The 18,862-nt window shown below is 46.7% G+C and overlaps 1 protein-coding gene across 14 annotated transcripts in view; it reads right to left on the bottom strand.

Annotated features, from left to right (window-relative positions):
- Positions 1-18,862, bottom strand: part of LOC100656652 (protocadherin gamma-C5) — a 165,450-nt gene that overhangs the window by 77,330 nt on the left and 69,258 nt on the right. Inside the window, exon 1 of one of the 14 annotated variants that reach the window (XM_023549938.2) lies at positions 14,766-18,816. The exons of 10 other annotated variants lie outside the window; for them this stretch is intronic. In XM_023549938.2, coding sequence (XP_023405706.1) covers positions 14,766-17,183 — 2,418 coding nt within the window. In that variant the 5' untranslated portion in view covers positions 17,184-18,816. 3 more of the 14 variants (XM_064277336.1, XM_023549956.2, XM_023549911.2) reach the window with 3 other exon arrangements.

Genomic DNA, 18,862 nt, shown 5'->3' with positions numbered 1-18,862 from the left:
GCTAGCCAAGAGGCCAGCAGTTTGAATCTACCAGCTGCTCCTTGGAAACCATATGGGACAGTTCTACTCTGTCCTATAAGGTCACTATGAGTCGGAACCAACTGGACGGCAATGAGCTTGTTTTGTGTTTTTTGTATTCAACTCAAACTGAAAGCATGTTTGAGATCATTGATATCTGAGGTACAGTTTAAGGATCATGTCTGTTCATTGCCCAAGCTCTCAATGATTTGTCCCTAGGTCAAGTTAGGTGAAGAGATAAGCATAACTGGACCAGGTTAGCTTAAAACCCAAACCAAAACCAAAACAAACCCATTGCCGTCGAGTTGATTCCAACTCATAGCGACCCTATAACTTCCCAAATAATTTGTTTTCATGTACCTCTTTAATTTTGGATTAACCACCATATAAGAATGGACATGTGATAAACATTTTGATAGCTTCTGCAAAACCACAGGGAATGCATTGTCCTCTCTTCCCTTTAATAATTACATACAGAGAGCTCTACTTACTACATTCCATCTGGAACTTCATGTCAATACAAAGTTTCTATGATTTTTTGACAAGTTGAAATTCTTCTTTTTAAAGATCAGACAAGTAGAACCACACAATCTATCTATCTATCTATCTATCTATCTATCTATCTATCTATCTATCTATCTATCTATCTATCTATCTATCTATCTGTCTATCTATATTGCCTTTGTTGTGCAGAAGCAGAAAGCAATCTCAGTGGCAGTAACTGCCTCATTTTAGGGCCATTTGATTATCTTTCATTTTCTAAGTGGTTTCCAATCCTCTTTATAAGTTTTGGTTTTAACTGTTTTATTTTTTAAAAGTAGGCAGTCAATACATAAAGAAGAAAGAAAGAGTAATTTGGATGTTATGGTTCCCTACGTTTTTACAAAATTGCCCAAAAGAAATCAGGCTTCTCACAGGTTCTAGCAACTCTTTCCCAAGACACCTTTGCATTCAATTTTGTTAAACATTCTGTGATAAGGGTAAGGTTCTTCGTTAACACTTAGAATCTGTGCACTTTCCAGAAAATTTTCCATGTGTGGGATAAAAGTTATGGGAAACTTAACATAGGAAGCAAAGAGAATTACAGCAAAAATTCACCACAGTACCAAAAACGTGCTCAAAACAAAATTCCTTAATTCTCAGTATTCCACAAAGTCATCATTACGCTCATTGGTGCAGGTAAAATGGGGGGGGGGGGAGTCTAACCTGAAAAAATATAGACATTGTCTTCCTGAAATCCATAACAGAGATGAAAAAATAATTCTTTCAGTTTCTTCTCATGACTGTATATTTCAGTAAGAAAGTTTTTAATGTATAAGGAGTAAATCACTTGGAAGTTCATTAATGGTTTAATACCATGAACTGACTTAAGACACTGAACTTTAAAAGAAACTAAATGCACTTTATGAATTTGTTAGGGATCTCAAATGTAATTAGAAGCCACTCTATTTATAAAGTTTATAAAATTTTTATCTATACTTTCTATTGAATTAGATTGATTCCTTTTGGAAGAATGACATCAGAGCTCAACATGAAACTGTTGCATGACCAATGAAAAAGAAAAACTAAAATCAAGAATAGTGTTGTAGTTGATAAATCAAATTTTAAAAGTATATAGAGTATTAACACAGGAGTGTGGACTACTTTATAAAATTCCACAATATACAAATTAGCTAATTAAGAGATATTTTGCTGGAAGATCTCACAATAATATTTGACATGGACTTACCTGAACTAATGAATGATTGTCTTTAGAAAACACCGAATCACCTGACAGCAAAGGAGGTTCGCTTTTCTCACGGCTCTCCTGGCTGATAAGTGTGTCGGCATAGTTGGGCTGAGGAAAGATCAGGTGACTCTTCCGCGAGTCTGCAGTGAGGGAGACCTCATGGGAATAGGTCTGCAGGAAAGCCCGCACCCCGTCTACCCCCACATAGTGCGAGGCAGGTAAGCCGGCCAACCTGCTTCCTGAAGCCTGGAGTGAGCGAGACTTGTGCCAGCGCCTCAGCCTGAGCGTCATCAGCACGATGACACAGGCAAAGAAGACAGAGGAGACAGTGGCCAGGGCCACCACCAGGTACAGTGTGAGACCTGAATCGTCCTGGTTGGCGGGAGACTCCAGACTGCTCAGGTCTGCCAGGACGTCGGGGATGCTGTCAGCCACAGCCACCGTGAGCGAGACGGTGGCGGAGAGAGGAGGCTGGCCGTGGTCCTGGACGGCCACCACCAGGCTCTGCTTGAGCGCGTCTCTGTCCTGCAGGGCCCGCGCTGTGCGCACCTCGCCCGTGTGCACCCCAACAGCGAAGAGCCCTGGGTCGCTGGCCTTGAGCAGGCGGTAGGACAGCCAGGCATTCTGTCCCGAGTCGCGGTCTATGGCCACCACCTTGGTCACCAGATAGCCGGGCTCTGAGAAGCGAGGTGCTAGTTCCATGCCGGTGGAACCATCAGTGGGGAGGGCGGGGTACAGAATCTCAGGGACATTGTCGTTCTGGTCCATCACGAAGATGATCAATGACACATTACTGCTGAGCGGTGGGACCCCGCTGTCACGTGCCGCCACCCACAGCTGCAGGTCCCGAAACTGCTCATAGTCGAAGGATCGCAGTGCATACAGGATTCCAGTGTCCGGGTTGATGGAGACAAAGGAGGACAGCGGCGCTCCCTGGAGAGTATCCTCTGCCAGGGAGTAAGTGACCTGGGCGTTTTCTTCAGAGTCAGGGTCCTGGGCGGTCACCGAGAAGATGGAGGTGCCTCTGGGGTTGTTCTCCGGGATATAGGTGGAGTAGGAGGCTTGAGGGAAGGCGGGTGGGTTGTCATTGGTGTCTGCCACGTTCAGCAAAATGTGAATTTCCGTGGACAGGGGTGGACTTCCCCGGTCAGTGGCGGTCACCGTGATGTTGTAGCTAGGAACCTGTTCCCGGTCTAAGACTGTGTCAGTTACTAAACTATAGTAATTTCCATAAGACTTTTCTAATTTAAAGGGCAGATTCCCTTGGATGAAACAGATCACCTGCCCGTTTTCCCCAGAGTCTTGGTCATTTATATTTAAAAGGGCAATTAATGCCCCTCTGGGAGAGTCTTCCAGAACAGAGCTGGTGAGAGAGGTGACAACTACTTCTGGGGCATTGTCATTCAGGTCCAGAACTGTGATCAGGACTTTGGCTCGCGCGGAATATCCCGCATTATCCACCGCTTGCACTTCCATCTCGTAGAACTCTGATTCCTCGTGGTTGAGCTCTCCTATTGTTGAAATTGTTCCTAAATTACAATCTAGTTTGAAAACTTGGGCCGCTTTGTCGTCCACATACCGGAAGGAATACATCACTTCCGCATTGGCTCCTTCGTCAGGGTCGGTGGCGTTTACCAGGAGCAGCTGAGTGCCAACCGCCACGTTCTCCGGGACGCTCACGCGGTACTCGGACTGAACAAACGCTGGTGCGTTGTCGTTCACGTCAACGACCGTAACGCGGATCCGCGCGGTGCCGCTGCGGACCGGGTCGCCTCCGTCGGAGGCGGTGAGGACCAAGTGGTGAACCGCTTTTTCCTCGCGGTCCAGGACGCGCTCCAGCACCAGCTCCGGGTGCTTTTTCCCATCCGCTCCGCTTTGCACGTCTAGGGAGAAGTGAGTATTCGGGCTGAGCTCATAGCTCTGGAGAGAGTTCTTCCCGATATCCGGGTCCCAAGCGTGGGGAAGAGGGAACCGCATCCCAGTGGCTGCATTTTCACTCATTTTTATTTCTAGTTCACCTTCCCGGAAGTAGGGTGCGTTATCATTAACGTCCCTCACTTCTATCTCCACTCCATATATTTTCACTTTATCCTCCATGAGAATCTCTAGATTTAATTGACATTTGATGGCCCCCATACAGAGCTCCTCCCGGTCTATCCTGCCCACCGTGATCAACCTGCCACTTTGCGGGCTCAGAGCGAAAAGTTGCGTCCTACCTCTGGAGACGATGCGGACTCCGCGCTCCGCCAGCTCCCGGGGCTCCAGCCCCAGGTCTTTGACGATGTTACCCACACTAGAGCCTTCCTCCAGCTCCTCGGGAACTGAATAGCGAATCTGGGTGCATCTGGTTTCCCACAGGATCCCCAGGAGGACTCCCAGCAGGACCAGCCCTTTGCAGCCCCGGTGCAGGCGCGAAGGAATCATTGTCACTTTCGTGGAGTACTATTTCCAAATCTGCCCTTGACCACCGAAGTCGAGAGATCAGCTTCTCGGTTCTTGAATTCGCACTGATGGGGGCCAGAGCTCCTCTGCTCAGTTGCCTCACAGTCCGTAGATGATTGATTCGTTCCTGTCGGTGCTTTGCTCTTTAGGCGCGTGCACGGTGAGCAGTATCTCTCTGCTTTTCTCTCCCTGATTGGTGAACAGCGGCGCTCAGAGTCCTAACCAATTACTACACAGTCTTGAACTTCAGGAAAGGATTTTTTGCTTTTTTTTTTCCTTAAATAGCTCCACCTACTGTTCTTCAATAGGAAACGAAGTGGAGTCAACTAAAAACCACAGTGTTTGTTCTAGGTGAAACTTCAGGGAGCTTCTTCTCATTTCCCCGAAATTTTTCATACAGATACTTCCCTGACATTATTTTCTCTAGCTGCAGGTATATTCCGATTTTTTCCAAGGAGCTCGTATACAAATTTGAAGTTTCTATAAACAGTTGTTTTAATCTTATAATTTTACTGCTCCTAGTTTGAGACCAACCCTAACACACCTAACATGGGACATTCCCCTAGGTATTTCCCATTTTGATAAATCGCGTAATCGAATACTTTAAACTTTCTGGCTCAGTTATGATTTGGGGCAAAAAAATTTTGATAGATTTCTTGAATTTGCCTTAATGGAAGAACTACTTAATCTGGTTCTTGACATTTAACACTTAATTTAAAAGCACATTTTCACAATAACATTAAAACTTTAAAATGAGAAATGTGATTGAATACATCATCAGAATCAGACCTGTCGGAAGTCAAGTGAAGAAGGCACACGAAGAGTTTCAGAGCATAGTGGGAGCATTTCAACTGGCATTGCCTTGAAATAGGGACAGCGCTCCAAAACTCTATCAACACACTAATTTTTTCTTTGAAGTTTGGTACTGGAGATGATTTAGCAAAAGAAAATTAGTGATCAAAAGAATATTATAAACTTACCTCTTCCTGGGTAACAGACATATTCCAATTACTGGGATTTAAAGATAACACATTTGAAAGTATACCAAAATATAAGAAAAAAATTCTCCCTAAGAAATATCTAGCTATTTTGTTTTCATGAATGTAAACATCTCTGTTTATATTCTGAGGGTGAGCACATTTGGTAGGCATAAAGTGTAATCTGTAGAATTGGGAGGGAATCTACAGGTAGCTGTGAAAAAGATCTGGCCTAAAATTGACCTACTTAGTGGGATTCAAAGACACCCTAGTAAAATACCTGAACATTATTATCAAATTATTACCATGCCCTTACTGTATTAAAAAAAATTCTCATGTTATACTCTACTTGATAGTAAATGGAAACCCTGGTGGTGTAGTGGTTAAGCGCTACAGCTGCTAACCAAAGGGTTGGCAGTTTGAATCCACCAGGTGCTCCTTGGAAATCCTGTGGGGCAGTTCTACTCTGACCTATAGGGTCACTATGAGTCAGGATCAACTCTATGGCAACAAGTTTGGTTTTCTGGTTTTTTGATAGTAAATAGTTTTCAAAAAGCGTTATATATTCCAGATATTGATGTACCAAGGAAGATAAACACCCACAGGAAGAAAACACTTATGCTTCAATGAAAAATGTGTGGATGTTGGCAGCATCACAGTACCCACTTCTCACAGTAAAGATTTCTTCGAATGGATGAAGAATATCTCATGAAATTATCAAAATACTTGACTATTAATGAGGTTAGTGGCCCACACAGAAACAGAAAATATTAATATTGAAAAAATGAACTTGAAAAGGAGTAGATACAATCTGTTTCTGATTTTCTTACCAAATATTGGTTCAAAAATTAAATCAAAACATTTGCAGATGGAAGACATTCATTGAAACATATAAGCAGAAGCAACAGAGTAAGAGCTCATCTTGTTATTCTCCTTACTGACACTTACTACCACAGAAGCTTCATTACAGAGGTCTTGTGGGGGTATCATTTCTGGCGTCGTGGTGAGGAGATTAAACCTCGTTTTTCCCGAATTGGAGGCTGCGTACAGATTGTAGGAATAAGGCAAAGTTCCCTCGCTGTAGTTGGGAGAAACCCCCAGTTCAGTCTTAGAACAGAGACCAGGCTGAAAGCAGCTCCAGGTGGTGGGGCTGGAGGAGCGTCGCACGCGCAGGGCGATAGCCAGAATCACCGCGAGGAGGAAGAGCACGGAGATCAAGGCCAAGGCCACTACCAGATAGAATTGCAGCTCAGCCTGGGGGTCAGAGGGTGCGGGCCGATCCTTGAGGTCTGGCAGCGCCTCCTGCAAACTGTCAGCGAAAACTAGGTATAGCGTGGCGGTGGCTGAAAGGGGTGGCTGTCCTCCGTCATGTACAGCAACCAGCAGGCGCTGGCGGGACGCGTCCCTGTCGCCCAAAGCGCGAGCCATGCGTACTTCGCCCGTGCGCAGCCCCAAGCTGAACAGTCCGGACTCGCTAGCCTGCAGCACGTGGTAGGACAGCCAGGCGTTCTGCCCAGAGTCCGCGTCCACCGCCACCACCTTGGTGACAAGGTAGCCCGGCTGGGCGGCGCGTGGCACCGTGTCGAAAAGCGCCGAGCCATCGGGTCCCAGCGCTGGGTACAGCACCCTGGGCGCGTTATCGTTGAGGTCGCCCACCAACACGCGCAGACTCACATTGGCGCTGAGCGCGGGCCAGCCCTGGTCACGCGCCTGCAGTGTCAGCTCGAAGGCGCGCAGCTGCTCGTGGTCGAAGGCGCGCTGCGCGAACACCACCCCACTCTGCGCGCTCACAGACACGTAGGACGACAGCAGCCGAGGTTCCAGATCACTGGCCACTATAGAGTAGGAGACTCGGCCGTTGGGCCCCAAGTCCGAGTCGGAGGCGCTGACTCGAGCGATGGAGGCGCCAGGAGGGTTGTTTTCGGCCACGTGGACCACGTAGGAGGCCTGGTGGAAAACCGGGGCGTTGTCGTTGACATCGGCGATGTGCAAAGTGACGCTTGTACTGGAGGAGAGAGGCGGCTTGCCCTTGTCAGTGGCCGTAATGGTGATGTTGTACTCTGAAGTTTGCTCCCGGTCTAGGGTCCCGTCTGTTACAAGCTTGTAGTAATTATTGGCAGAAGATTCGATTCTAAAAGGAACGGTTTCTTTAATGAGGCATGTGATCTCCCCATTTTCCCCAGAATCTTTATCATGTGTTTTGAACAGCGCGATCACCGTACCAGGCTCTGCATCCTCGGTAATGGAAGTAGCTACCGAAGTGAAAACCACGTCTGGGGCATTGTCGTTCTCGTCTAGAATGTCTAGTATAATTTTACATTCAGTGGCCAGGCCTCCACCGTCCTTGGCTTCTATGCTCATAGTATAGCTGCTACTGATTTCGAAGTCTATAAGGTCTCTGGATTTGATTTCTCCACTTTGGTGGTCTATCATAAACATATTTCCAACATCGTCTCGTAGCGTTTTAAAAGAGTAGGTAATCTCAGCGTTGATGCCCTCGTCCTGGTCTGTGGCCGTCACCATTAGCACAGAGGTGCCTGGGGGCACATTCTCACGCAGGCTGACTCTGTATTCATCCTGGCTGAACACTGGGGGGTTATCGTTGGCGTCGGTGACCTCGATCTGGATTTCGGTGGTGCCAGTTCGGACAGGGTCGCCCCCGTCCAAAGCCGTTAGGACCAGGAGATGGGAGCTCTGCTGTTCCCGGTCCAGGGGCTTCTCCAACACCAATTCTGGGGCGTTCTTGCCTTTAGTCTTGTCTTTCACCATCAGAGAGAAATGCCCATTAGTGCTGAGTTGGTAACTCTGGAGAGAGTTGCGCCCTACATCTGCATCTATAGCGGATTCCAGGCCAAACCGAGAGCCTCGAATTGCAAATTCATTGATTTGTAAAACAATTCTATCTTTGGGGAAATGTGGTGGATTGTCATTAATATCTTCTATCATCACGTTTATGTGAAAAACATTTAGCGGATTCTCTGCTACAATCTCTAAGGGCAGGACACACAGAGGTTGTTGGGGACAGAGCGACTCCCGATCTATTCTATCACTGACAAGTATGTGCCCGTTGTCTGTGTTCACGGTGAAGTATTGTTTCTCCGCGCTAACTCTGAGGTTGCGGGTCAGTAAATCCCGTACATGCAGCCCCAGGTCCTCAGCGAGGTTCCCCACCACTGAGCCCCTGGCCATTTCTTCGGGAATAGAGTAGCGGATCTGCTCCGAGAGCGCCCGGCAGAACAAAGGCAGAAAGAAGGGAAAGAGTACTTGCCGCTGCCGGATCCTGCTCCTCTGTTCCGCGCTCGTTACCATTCTCGCGGGTCGCTGCAGCCTCGGACGTTAAGAAAAGACCCTTTACAAATCGCTTTTTAAAAAATATTTACTTCCACCGCGTAGAAAAATCAGTGCTCCCAGTTTGAGGACTTCCCAGGACGTATTCCGCAATCAGATTTGCCGAGCAGAACGCACGGGTCCGGTCACTCTCGTTTCGGACTTCCTTCTGTGACCACGCAGAAAATCTCCCTGGTAGATCTCCTGCTCCACCTCTAGCAGCGTGTTGGCCAATAGCGGCGCTCAGAGTCGATTTAGAAAACTGCAGTCAGAAGCCTTGGTAAATTCAGTGGGATTCCGTATTCAGACAGAAGTCCTGGACCAACGTGTAGAGAACTAGGCAGGTTGAGTTTTGAATGCGTCTTTTTCCCAGTGTTTGCTACCCAAGAAGGCTCCTTAAAGATGGGATCCCATAGAAGTGCCATTAATTCAGTAATGACAGATTAAAAGCTTGTCTTTTTCTAATCAAGGCAATGTATACACTAGAACAAGGCAAAGTCTTCTCTCCAGACTTAGAACAAAGACCATGAGGGAAAACAGCCCCACCAAGTGGTATGGAGAAATTTTCACAGTCACAAAACTGACACCCAGTATTATGTTCAATCTGATGTGTGGGTAATTTTCCTCCTCTTTTTATCGGAGGAAACTGGAGGAGAGCTCAAAGCTACATAAGACATGCTCAGGATAAGGATGGCCAATGCCATAAAATCTTCCTTGTTACTTACAAAAGAGATCTATGGCAATAATTATTGTTCTATAAAGAGAATATAAAGGTATAGCCCAGTAGGTTACCACAGGAATTTAATGACATGAAATGTAAAGGTGTTTTTTTTTCCCTCACATGTTGCATCTTAACAGAACATTATAATTACCTCTAAGTCAAAATAGCCTTCTTAATACCTAGTTTCAAAGTCAACCCTTCCTTTTTATTTTCCAAGATCTTGACTGGCAGCTCCTAACTAATTTACACTATATAAAAATACGGAATGATTTCCCCCTCCCAGCCAAATATCTTATGTTCTTTTTATACATTTAATTCCAGTTCAAGTACAACATCTTAAATCTTTTTCCTCAGTTTGAAATCCCATACTATCCCTAGATGCTCAAAACATTCTAAAATTTTTTCAGGACTTCAAGACAAATTCAGGCATCTTTTGGAGGACTCCTCTCTCTTATAGTGGAAATTCTTTCTGCTCAAGCACTGGACTCTCAATTTACAGTTTACATTAAGGTCAACTGCTGAATGAGAAACATAAATTTGAGAGGGGATGTGAATATGCAAGTAATTTGGGCCAAATATCTAGGAGTCTATTCAGTCGCTATGAGTTGGTGAATTGACTCGACGGCAGTGGGTTTGGTTTTTTTTTTTTTTTTTTGGTATCTAGGAGTAGTGTGAGAGTGCTGCGCTGAGTTGATGATGGAGGTAATTCCTGTGATCAAATACGTGAGATAAGTCTCCTTCCCTCATTTGCCTAGACATTGCCTCAGATAACTTGTATGGCATTAGGTAACTATCAAGCCTTCAATAACAAATTGGTCCTGAATGTAAGAATTGAGTATACTTTCATGTGATATAAAATGAGCTTGTGAAGGAAAGCCTGGGAAAATTCATGATTCTAAGGTATACTGAAAACAAACAAAAATATGCAGAGGAAGCTAAATCAGTCTTTTACAAGGTTGAAATACCCACTCCATCTCTTATATTCACAAACTATTCTATATGAATAAATCTGAAAAACGTAAGCATCTTCAGCAAATTCGAAAACAACTTTACCAGAAACACTGGATCAAAATTAAGTTGTTTCTATATGTAAATTTAAAGTCTTTAAAGTGTTAAAAAGCAAAGAGGTCACTTTAAGGACTAAGGTGCTCCTGACCCAAGCCTTGGTGTTTGCAGTCACCTCATATGCATGCAAACGCTGGACAATGAATAAGGAAGACCGAAGAAGAATTGATGCCTTTGAATTATGGTGTTGGTGAAGAATGTTGAATATACCACGGACTGCCAAAAGAATGAACAAATCTCTCTCGGAAGAAGTACAGCCAGAGTGTTCCTTGGAAATGAGGATGAGGAGACATTGTCTCATATAATTTGGACATGTTGTCAGGAGGGACCAGTGCCTGGAGAAGGACATCATGCTTGGTAGAGTAGAGGGCCAGTGAAAAAGAGGAAAACCCTCAACAAAATAGGTTGACACAGTGACAGCAACAATGGGCTCTAGCATAACAAAGATCATGAGGATGGTTCAGGACCAGGCAATGTTTCATTCTGTTGTAATAGGGTCGCTATGAGTTGGAACCTACTTCATGGCATATAACAACAATATATGGGAATTGACTACATTTAAAAACCATCAACACATACACACACAAACAGTAAACATAAGCAAAAGAATAAAAGTAACACCAGCTCAACAATTCAATTATTTCTTGAGAACAATCTAATGATTTCACAGTAGTAAACTAAAAGACGTCTGGAACTTAAGAAAATAACTGAGCTCTGTATTTTTCCTTCTGGGAGAGTCCATTAAATTAAAAGGCAGTCAATATGTCGGTTTTGGTAGGATGAAGCAATGAAACAAAGCTGAAACACTCAAGAGGATCTAAATATATTACCAGCCATTAAGAATCAAAATAGAATTGTTTTGTGCTCAGAGAAAAGCTCAGGTATATAGATGTATGTACGTGTGTATTCATACATGTATATATGTATGTATGATTGATACATATAAAAGAGCTACAGAGAGCATGCTATTGAAGGAATAGAGTCAAATTTGAACATTAAAATAGCAGATAATTGTAGAATATAATTTTAAATCATAGGCAGCTACAGGGAACTAAATAAAAAGTATTTTGTATCATAGTCAGTTTTACATTGACAACTACAGACACTGATGATAGAAAAATAATACTAAAACTCAATATAAAGTAAACCATGATAGCTGAACTAGTCCTTTGGAATCAAAAGAAAAATATACCACCAAAAAAAGAGTTTTCATAACAGGATCAGAAAAAAGCTACTTGAAAGACTTGTGCCAAGACATCAGCACTTGGAAACAGGGAAATAAATCTCACCTGATTATTCATCGGATCGCTTTTGCTTAAACCGGTAGCTGAGTCTTCAGCTATCAAGAGTGGTTCACTTTTCTCATAGCTCTCCTGGCTGAGGAGCATATCAGCGTAGTTGGGCTGAGGGAAGATCAGGTGGCTCTTCCGTGAGTCCGCGGTGAGGGAGACCTCGTGGGAATAGGTCTGCAGAAAAGCCTGCACCCCATCCACACCCACAAAGTGAGAGGCTGGCAGGCTCGGCAACACGCCTCCTGAAGCCTGGAGCAGACGCTTAGTGTGCCAGCGCCGAAGCCTGAGCGCCAGAAGCACAATGACAAAAGCGAGGAAGACGCAGGAAACCGTGGTCACAGACACCACCAGGTACAGCGTGAGGCCAGAGTCGTTAGGGATGGCGGGAGACTCTAGGCTGCCCAGATCAGCCAGGACGTCGGGGATGCTGTCGGCCACAGCCACCGTGAGCGTGACAGTGGCCGAGAGAGGGGGGTGGCCGTGGTCCTGGACGGCCACCACCAGGCTCTGCTTGAGCGCGTCTCTGTCCTGCAGGGCCCGCGCTGTGCGCACCTCGCCGGTGTGCACGCCCACCGCGAAGAGCCCTGGCTCGCTGGCCTTGAGCAGACGGTAGGATAGCCAGGCGTTCTGACCTGAGTCTCTGTCTATCGCCACCACCTTGGTCACCAGGTAGCCAGGTTCGGCAGAGCGAGGCGCCAGCTCCACTCCAGTGGAGCCGTCGGTAGGAAAGGTGGGGTACAGGATCTCGGGGGCGTTGTCGTTCTGGTCCAGCACGAACAGACTTAGTGACACGTTACTGCTGAGCGGCGGGTCCCCGCTGTCGCGTGCCGTCACCCACAGCTGCAGGTCACGGAACTGCTCATAGTCGAAGGAATGCAGCGCGTACAGGACTCCAGTGTCGGAATTGATGGAGATGTAGGAAGACAGAGGCGCTCCCTGGATGGTGTCCTCGACCAGAGAGTAAATAACTTGGGCGTTCTCTTTGCTGTCCGGGTCCTGAGCTGTCACTGAGAAGATGGAAGAGCCTCTAGGATTGTTTTCAGGAATGTAGGCTGAGTAAGTGGGGTGAAGGAAAACAGGTGGGTTATCATTGTCATCCGCCACATTCAGTGAGATGTGAGTTTCCTTAGACAAAGGCGGACTTCCCCGGTCTGTGGCTGTCAACGTTATATTGTAGCTCTGAACTTGCTCCCTGTCCAGTGCTCTGTTTGTTATCAACTTGTAATAATTTCCATAAGTCTTTTCTAATTTAAAAGGCAGATTCTTAGGAATGAAACAGGAGACCTGACCATTTTCTTCAGAGTCCTGATCTTGCACATTAAGAAGAGCAACTACTGTACCCGGAGGAGAGTTTTCCAGCACTGAATTAGTAGAGGAGGTGATAGTTATTTCCGGAGCATTATCATTTACGTCTACAACAGTGACCAACAACTTGGTGGTGGTCAGCAGACCTCCGCCATCTTGGCCTTGAATTTCCATCTCATAGAATTTATATTTCTCATAATCCAAAGACCCCCGTACTAGGACCTCTCCAGTTCGAGAATCCAACTGGAATATTTCAGAAGCTTTGCTTTCGATATTCCGGAATGAATACATCACTTCCCCGTTGGCTCCTTCATCTGGATCAGTTGCGTTTACCACAAGCACTCGAGTTCCGGAGCTGAGGTTCTCGGGAACATTCACTCGATACACAGACTGTGTGAACTTTGGGATATGGTCATTTAGGTCGAGGACGACCACCCGAATGGGAACAGCGCCCTTGCGGATGGGATCTCCCCCATCTAAGGCTGTGAGGCGGAGGAGGTGAGTAGCCTCCTTCTCCCGGTCCAGAGCCCCTTCCAGCACTAGTTCTGGATTCTTGGCTCCATCGCTTCCGCCTTGCACGTGCAAGGAAAAGTAACCATTAGGGCTGAGGTGGTAGCTCTGAAGCGAATTCACTCCCACATCTGGATCCTTAGCATTTGGAAGGGGGAATCGCAATCCCGGAGTTGCGTGCTCACTGATTTTTATCTCTACTTCCTCTTCCCGGAAGCTGGGGGCGTTATCATTAATATCCATTATTTCTACCTCCACTCCGTAAATCTTCAAGGTATCTTCCACAAGAATCTCCAAATTTAAAAGACAGGTGGGAACGGTCTCACAGAGCTCCTCCCGGTCTATCCTGCCCGCGGTGACCAGGCTGCCGCTTCGCGGGTTCAGAGCGAAAAGCTGCGTCCTACCTCTGGAGACGATGCGGACTCCGCGCTCCGCCAGCTCCCGGGGCTCCAACCCCAGGTCCTTGGAGATATCGCCCACAAAGAAGCCTTTGTCGGTCTCCTCCGGCACCGAGTAGCGGATCTGCCCCGCCCGGGACTCCCGCAATGCCCCCAGAAAAACACACAGCAAGACTAGCGCGCTTCGGCCCGGGTGCCGTGACCGATCCGCCATGGCAGCGTCTCAGCCGGTTGCTTGCGCCGGTTTGTTTCTGAATCAGTTTGTGTATCGCGAAGTCCCGGGCTGTCCGCATCCAAATTATATTAGAGAAGGAAGGGAAGTAGTTTAAGATCCTGGCTTCAGAATCTGTGAGTATCCATGTCACTCCGCTTTGTGCGGCAGAGGTGGGGGAGGGAGGGACTCGATGGCGCTCAGCTCCCCGCTCCCTGACTGGTGAACAGCGGCGCCTAGAGTCCAATCTTATTTTTGCAACGTGTAAGAAAAGCGCAACCCATGTGTGGGGCTGAGTCCAGAAGAAAGGGTTACTTACCTCTTTCGGGACCGCAAGTATTTGTAAAGCTTAAAAATTGCAAACAATGAAGACTTACATAATATGATTTTTAAAGTTAACCAAGAGCTCTTATGAAAGAAGGATGGATGGCTGTAGTTATTATCAATGTTTCTTTGAGAATAATGAAGGCAAAGCATTTGAGAAAAGTTGAATGGCCTCAGGGTTGTCATTTAAAATAATGATGTATTCCACATCCTTAATTAAAAGGTACTTAATTTCATTAAAATTTTGTCTAGATTTCACTGTTGATTTTTACTGTTAAATGGCTTTGAAAAGGAGGACTGAAGCATTGTAAACTTTAGTTTTAACAGTGAAATCCATAGGTTTAGCATACGTTTACCTTAGGAACTTTATGAAAAGATTATTTAGAATCGTGAAATAACAGTGCCATACAATATTGGAATACAAAAGCATTATTTTAAACACTTACCTGTTTAAAAGTCTTATCTGCTTCAACACTAGGTGTTAAAATGCTAGCCAACAGCACTGAGGAGCTATTTTTGTTGAGGCTACCTTGAGTGGCTGGACAATAATCAACAGATGTCAGAAAATTAAATTCTGGATTAGCTCGATCGTCAGGTAAGCACAAATTACAGGCATAGGGCAATGTGCCCTCACTGTAGTTGGGAGGAAGCCCGGGATCAGACTTGGCACAGAGAACAGACCCAAAGCAGATCCCGGAGGCGGGGCTGGAGGAGCGTCGCAAACGCAGGGCAACGGCCAGAGTCACTGCAAGGAGGAAGAGCACGGAGATCAAGGCCAAGGCCACCACCAGATAGAACTGCAGTTCGCCCTGGGGGTCAGAGGGCTCCGGGCGGTCTCTGTAGTCCGGCAGAGCCTCCTGCAGGCTGTCTGCGAACACCAGGAGCAGTGTAGCGGTGGCTGAAAGGGATGGCTGTCCTCCGTCACGCACAGCCACCAGCAGGCGCTGGCGGGGCGCGTCCCTGTCGCCCAAGACACGCGCTGTGCGCACCTCACCCGTGCGCAGTCCTAGGCTGAAGAGTCCAGGCTCGCTGGCCTGCAGCACGTGGTAGGACAGCCAGGCGTTGTGCCCAGAATCTGCGTCCACCGCCACCACCTTGGTGACCAGATAACCCGGCTGCGCCGCACGTGGCACCATGTCGAAGAGGGCTGAGCCGTCGGGCTCCAGAGCTGGGTACAGCACCCTGGGCGCGTTGTCATTGCGGTCGTCCACCAGCACGCGCAAGCTCACATTGGCGCAGAGCGCGGGAGAGCCCTGGTCACGCGCCTGCAGCGTCAGCTCGAAGGTGCGCAGCTGCTCGTGGTCGAAGGCTCGCTGCGCGAACACCACCCCACTCTGCGCGCTCACAGACACGTAGGACGACAGCGCTCGAGGGTCCAAGTCGCTGGTCACGATAGAGTAGGACACTTGGCCATTCGGCCCCAGGTCTGGATCCGAGGCGCCGACGTGCGCTATGGAAGCGCCGGGAGGGTTGTTTTCTGGCACGTGAACCACGTAGGCTGACTGTAGGAAAACGGGTGCGTTGTCGTTGACGTCAGCGACGTGCAGAGTGAGGCTTATGCTGGAGGAGAGGGGCGGCTTGCCCCTATCGGTGGCTGTGATGGTGACGTTATACTCTGGGGTCCGCTCCCGGTCCAGAGCCCCGTCTGTTACTAGTTTGTAGTAATTCTTAGAGGAAGAATGAATCTTGAAAGGAGCGTCTCTTCCTATATTACACCAGACTTCTCCGTTTTCCCCAGAATCCCGGTCCCGTGTTTTGAAGAGGGCTACCACCATTCCGGGACCTGAATTCTCCAAAATCCGATTAGAGAGAGAGGTGATTATTATTTCTGGGACGTTGTCGTTTTTGTCCAGAACTTCTATAATTATTTTACACTGTGTAGAAAGAGATCCTCGATCCTTTGCTTCCACATCCATCGTGTATCTTTTTACATCTTCAAAATCCAAGGACTGATTAGTTATAATGTCTCCGGTAGTTGAATCCAGAGAAAACACGTGTTGGGCTTTGTCAGCCACATTAAGTAACGAGTAGGTGATTTCCGCGTTGACGCCCTCATCCCGATCGGTGGCCCTCACCCTCAGCACGGAGGTGCGGGGAGGCACGTCTTCCCTCAGGCTGACCCTGTACACGTCCTGGCTGAACACAGGGGGGTTATCATTGGCGTCAACTACTTGGATCCGGATCTGTGCGGTGCCGCTTCGGGGCGGGTCTCCGCCGTCTAACGCCGTCAGGACCAAGTGGTGAGCGCTCTGCTCTTCTCGGTCCAGGGTCTTCTGCAGTAGTAATTCTGGATATTTGCCACCATCGGGATTGTCTTTCACCACCAACGAGAAATACTCATTAGGGCTTAACTGGTATTTGTTCAGTGAATTCATATTGATATCGGGATCTTTTGCAGACTCAAGAATTGTTCCCATTCCTGGGCTCACAGATTCACTGATTTCTAAGTTTATCTCATCTTTGCGAAATTGAGGGGCGTGGTCGTTAATATCCTCAACAACCACAATGACATGAAAAATATTTAAAGGATTTTCCACCACTGCTTCCAGCTGCAACTCACATATTCTTCTCTCTCTGCATATCTGTTCACGATCTATTCGGTCCTTCACAAACAGGTTCCCGCTCTCCAAGTCTATGTTGAAATGCGGCTTCTCCGCGCTAACTCGCAGCTTCCGAGCCGACACATCCTGGACACTGAGCCCTAGGTCCCTGGCGAGGTTCCCCACCACGGAGCCCTTGGCCAGCTCCTCGGGAATCGCGTAGCGGACCGGCTCGCAGAGCGCGGGGCAGAACAAAGGCAGCAGGAAGGCAAACAGTACCTGCCGCCGGCCGGCCAGGCGCCTCTGCGCGCAGCTCCCTCCCATTCCGCGCTCCGGTTCTCTCTGGGCCCCCGCGTTTCTGGGAGGCTGAAGGAACTGCAGTCCGCGGCGTCCCCGGAAGAGCGTTCGGCCCCGGACAGGCGGAGCCCCCAGTCTCGGGTCTGGGAATCCGTGTGCGCTGGGCAGGATCTGCGCAGCCGGGAGCTTCAGTGTGTGAACGGGTTTCCTTCTGTGTTGGTGGCTGCGCAGGAAATCCCAGATTGGAGGCTGAGGGATCCCGGGCGTCAGCGCTTGCTCTGCACTGGCCGACAGCGGCGCCCAGAGGCTGAGTGTGGGACCGCAGCCTCGGTTTTCTCTCCATTTCTATTTCAGGAAATCTTTTTCTTTACGTACAAGTTGACAAGAGCTAAACTATTTGAATCTTATGCACATGGCCATGACTATCATATCTTCGTATACATTAAAATTTGAAGTTATTTTGAATAGATAAAAATATTTTAAAATAAAGAATAGAGTGAAAAGTTGGACTCCTATCCCAATGCCCACTTCTATCTCGTTCCTCCATCCAGAGGCAATCGCTGTTGTTACTGTTAAGGGTAATTATCCACGAAGCCGACAGTGCTTAATTTAAGCAAAAAATTTTTGTCTTCAACCCCAGCCCATATTCACCTAGGAAGTAATCGTATTTTCGACCTATATTTAGGAACTGGAATGCAGCCATTCCCATATTCATTACATTCAGATCGCTGTGCACTGCATTTAAATACTTAAATTTAAAAACATTTACTTACAATTGCTACAGTGCCCAAAGGTAGGTTTTTTTTTTCTTTTTACCAATTATGTGAGATGGATGTATAATATTTTTGACTTCCATGGAGATAAGTTCAAATGATAATTTCGATGATTTGATGGTTAATAACTACAGCCCTGAAGGGTGCGCTCTCCTTCCACAGACCTATCACTGAACAACTGTTAATATGAAGAAAAATAATATTCTCATAATATTTTGATGCACATTAGAACACTCTTTGACTTCATGTTACCGTATTAGTTTAAAAGAATATTAGTAATCATTTAAAAGGAAGAGACCAAACCAAATACATCACTATAGTCAATCAACTATCTGCCTCCCCAATCCATATTATTTGCAGCCTTAGAGGAGAATTTAACAAAAAAGACAAAAAGAGCAGAAACCAAGATTTCCTTAGAGCTAAGCTTCTGTAGGCTCCATAGACTCCCTATTGCATAAGAAAAGTCAAATCACCGTGCATAACTTCTACACAGCACTATGAGATCAGACCGTCACAGGCACAAGGATGCTGCAGTGCCACTAGGTATGATTGCAGTTGGAAAAGGTTAAGCATACATCATTATGGACGGACACAAATTGACTGACACTGCTGTATACAAGTCTTCTCTTAGGAATCGGCACTATTATAATCAACAAAATTATGAAGTATAAGGCTCTGCAAAACTAATCATAAAAGCCTTAAGATAAGAGGTCTTCATTGGGACTAGATGAATGTTTACCAGAAAGTAAAAGAAGCCAGTCTTGATAACCAACCAATTTCATTCTTTGATGTTTGCAAAAGAGGTAAGTACCATAGAAACTGTGGGGAAAGTGATGAAAATGTGAAGATTGACTTTTTCCATCATGCTGCAAGTCTAAAAGTAAAACCAATTTAAAATTTTAAAATGAAAGAAAATGAATAAAAATAGAACTC

Source organism: Loxodonta africana, chromosome 2 (assembly GCF_030014295.1).
Source record: "Loxodonta africana isolate mLoxAfr1 chromosome 2, mLoxAfr1.hap2, whole genome shotgun sequence".
In the NCBI taxonomy this organism is placed as follows: Eukaryota; Metazoa; Chordata; class Mammalia; order Proboscidea; family Elephantidae; genus Loxodonta; species Loxodonta africana.
The sequence above is the reverse complement of the archived record's forward strand: the minus strand, read 5'-3'. Positions and strand labels throughout refer to the sequence as shown.